Source organism: Lolium rigidum, unplaced genomic scaffold (genome assembly GCF_022539505.1).
Source record: "Lolium rigidum isolate FL_2022 unplaced genomic scaffold, APGP_CSIRO_Lrig_0.1 contig_23328_1, whole genome shotgun sequence".
Taxonomy (NCBI): Eukaryota; Viridiplantae; Streptophyta; class Magnoliopsida; order Poales; family Poaceae; genus Lolium; species Lolium rigidum.
The window spans coordinates 19,327-23,230 of NW_025900007.1; the positions used below are offsets into that span (position 1 = coordinate 19,327).

Here is a 3,904-nt window from a genome sequence, read left to right on the forward strand (position 1 = left end):
GTGGAATGTCTTAGTTCTTCGTTTGGAATCCATTCATTTGTCCGAAGGTTCGGATAAATTTCGTTGGAACTTACAATCCAATGGGAAATTTGCAGTAAGTTTGTTATACAATACAATTATCCAACCTGACGTACCAGTTGATGTCGAGGAGTAATCCTAACCAAAGATAATCTTGCGAAGCGGAATTAGCTTGGGAGTGCCGAGTGTCTATTCTGTCATCACAATGAGATAATTAAACACTTGTTCTTCCAGTGCCGCTTTGCCAGATCTATATGAGCATGCATCCAAGTAGCTTCAGATATGTATCCTCCGACTAGTGTAGCCAATATCTTTGGAAATTGGCTTCATGGTATTGATCACAGGTTTAGAACGCTTATTAGGGTGTGAGCGCTTGCCACTATGGCTATGCAGAAATGACAAAGTTTTTAATGATAAGAATTGTTCCCTTTTGCAGGTTATAAACAGATGGAGCGCTATTCTCCGTTCGTGGTCTGCGTGCAAAGAGTGAGAACCGAGACCTCTTTACGGAGGTCTATACACGGTTGGAGGATACATCAAGGGATAGTTTTTCCAACATGGGTAGCAGTATAATCTACGAATTGGGCCACCGTTATTATCTTGGGCCTTCTCTCATGATTGATATGTAATTCGTCTTTGTTGTTTTTTTTACTTTGAGTTATTTCAGATTCTCGAATGGCTGTGTGCATCCTGGTTACGAGGGGCCGGGTGTAATTTCTTGATCAAATAATAAAACGCCCATTATCGGAAAAAATATGAAACACATTTTGCGGTACAACGTGTCGATCACTATATTTCGCTAAGCTGCCTTATGTTGATGGGGAAGATGAAGGGAGGCGAGCCATCAAAGGCGGTGCTGCTGAGCTTCTGCGCGGTGGCCTCCGTGGGGTGGTAGAAGTCCCAGAAGACGTGGTCCGAGCGGTTGGAGCAGTAGTGGCTGATCGGGGTGCATGCGATCTTGGCGTGCAAGTCTCCCAAGCCGCAGCAAGCCGCCTTGACCTCAGCAAAACCGTACGCCGCCGGCTGGTCGATGTACCGGAGGAGCGCGGCTGAGGAGTCGAAGAGCGCGTAGTGCAGGTCCGGGTGCTTCGCGCTCATGCCGCTCAGGACGGCCTCGGCCGCCTTGTTGTACTGCACGGCCATGGCGTTCGCCTCGGCGCCGCAGTCCTTGGTGGAGCTCAGCTCCCGCAGCGACGGGGTGCAGCCCACCGGCCCCACGCCAAGGAACACCACCTTACGTGCCCCGAGGTTGTACAGGCTCTGCAGCTGGCCCGTGAGGGACTGGATCAGCGAGTCGACGAACTGCTGGGAGGGGTTCCTGAGCTTGGCGGCAGCGCTGGACTTGGCGTAGTGGATGATGTCGTTGCTGCCGATGGTGATGGCGAAGATGGACCTCGCCAGGTGGCTCGCCGCCTGATCCTGCCCGAGGCTCCGCGCCAGAGACGCGTACACGCCGGAGTAGTACTGGATCTGCTTGTCGAAGGTGATGCACTGATCCTGTGATTCATTTCATCAGTCGGTCAGTCTCTGGTTCCCAATTTTTCACACCCTCGATCGACAAGCTAGCCTGCGTACCTTGTTTGTGGCGTTGGAGACTCCTGAACCACCAGAAGCGAAGTTGACACCGTTCGCATAGTTGGCACTGCTGCTTGAGGATAAGGCGAGGTACGGTGGTGAGCTCGCCAGCCCGAGCTTCTCGGCTGCATCCATGTACATGTCAGAAACTCACAATTAAGCAATATATTTAGATACTTTATTATCTAAAGTCCTTTCCATGGTATGCAATTAAGGAAGACTACTACGGTCACACTTGAAACACTTTTGGTCAAGATATCTACTTCCATAAGAATATAACACGATATTTTGAGTTTAAATCCCACATGTCTGCCATTGCCTTCTTGACCTCTAAATTCTGATTTCAAGTATTAAGAAATTCTAGAGTAGGTTTCAAGTATTAAGAAATTCTGGTTTCATATACGATATATCTAGAGTAGGTTTCATATATACAATATAAAGGAAGTTACCAAGCTGACGGTCCAATGGAAGTTAGTCGTCCCCGCAATCAGGACAAGTCCTCGAGGTTAGAGTTGTAAGAATGTGCATAACTAATTCCGTTTAAAAAAATAAGGAGTGCATTCTTTTAGTTAAAAGTTGACCAACCTTATAAACAAAAATATAAATATCTACAATACCAAATCAATATCAATAAATTCAGCGTAATATGTATTTTAAGTATTGGAAATGTCCTTGTCTATAGTCTATACAATTAGTTAAAGTTACGAGATGTCGATTGTTTACTATATATATCATGTTTTTTTGGAACGTACGTATCACGTATGAGTTGTACAATATAGAATGACACCAAGTGTGAATACACATGGCTGAGCTTACAAATTGCGACTTGGGACAACTATGTTTCTGTTTTTTGGGATGAAAGATATAGACGAGATAACAACGTCCGCAAAGAATAAAATTTCTTTTGGACGCCAAATCTGTACGTATGCAGTGAAGTTCCCTGTCACACACAGTGCCTTCTCCAGCTAGCTAAGCTACAGTTGCTGCGACTTGGCATCGTCAACAACGATGGTCAAATAACATTTGCAGTGAGGAATAGGGACCGCGTAAAATGTGTATAATATCTTGCCCGTGAATGCAATGGCGCCATTCCTTTTTAGTTTTGTTTGGGAGTATCTTGAAGGATTGATTGTCAGATCGATCCTCACGGTCAATCTCAAGCGTCTCTATAATTCTGAAGAGAAGATCATTTATCTGTTTAATTAACTAAGTAACTAACATAGATCGTGCTCAACGAAATAGTAGCAGGTAGTATCAGATATATTTAAGGACTAACAAAATACAGTTACTCCACATGAATACTTAGCTCCCCTCAAAAAAAGAACTAAAATGCGCAGCCGCACTGTGTTTCCACCTCATGAGCTTAGCAATGCACCGGAAGTTTGGATTACTATATCAAGATTCAAGACTCACGGAAAATCGTCATAATATCCTCTAATTCGACCCTAGTAAGCGAATGCAAATGCACGACAAATCAGAGATGAGAGACTGCAGGTCAGGGAAGAATGACATCGTTTGGAGTGAAATGAATACGCACCGAGGAAGTCAGCAGAGTTCCTGCCGTTGCTGAAGCGGCCGGTGGCCTTCCCTCCAGGGTAGTCCATGCCGTTGTGGGAGAAGTCCGCCTTGAGCAGCGTCAGCAGGTGGTTGTTGTTCCCGACGTCGGCGAGCGAGTCGCCGAACACGTACACCGCCGGCACCGACGCCGCCACCACGGCCACCGTAGCCAAGAACGAGGCAGCCATGAAAGCCACGATGGCTAGGGAGCAAGAGGCAACTGTATTGGCACCCATTGCTAAGCTCAATCAAGCTATTGCTCAAGTAGCGCGCTGTGTATTTTGCACGTCCTAATCTTGTCACTCCGAGCTCCTAGCACCAGTTAGTACTAGACAATGAATTCAGGAGGTTTGGCTGACGACTATTTATAGGCATCGCGTGCTGGAGTGGAACTGTGGAAGTATGAGATGCAGTATTAGTAATTAAACTAGGTGTGTACTGAAAAGAGCTGGGAAGAGGAGTACGTACGCTGTTATAGCGTGTGTGTATGGGCTGAGTGGTTTGCAGAAGACGGCAGGGCTATCGATCGCATAACGACCAATGTGACAACTGAGCGTATGGGACGGGTCTCTAGCCAGTTCACCTTCCATGATTTGGTGCGCGCGCCCGTCTCACCCGCATGGGCAAGTATTCAGATGTATGATGTTTATGATAAGTGAACCAGGCATTACAGCACGTACCTGAATGAGTTAGTACGTACGGAGGGCCTTTTCATTTAAAAGGACTAGTAAAAAGATTAGAGAAAATAATACCC

The 3,904-nt window shown here is 46.3% G+C and overlaps 1 protein-coding gene across 1 annotated transcript; it reads right to left on the minus strand.

Moving 5' to 3' along the window:
• Window positions 1-729: 729 nt before the first annotated feature.
• Window positions 730-3,639, minus strand: LOC124680632 (GDSL esterase/lipase At5g55050-like). The gene is made up of 3 exons (XM_047215701.1): window positions 3,131-3,639; window positions 1,594-1,718; window positions 730-1,515 (listed from the first exon to the last, which is right to left on the minus strand). Exons 1-3 carry the CDS (start codon window positions 3,384-3,386, stop codon window positions 808-810), a joined length of 1,089 nt encoding a protein of 362 aa, XP_047071657.1. The 5' UTR covers window positions 3,387-3,639; the 3' UTR covers window positions 730-807.
• Window positions 3,640-3,904: the final 265 nt, after the last annotated feature.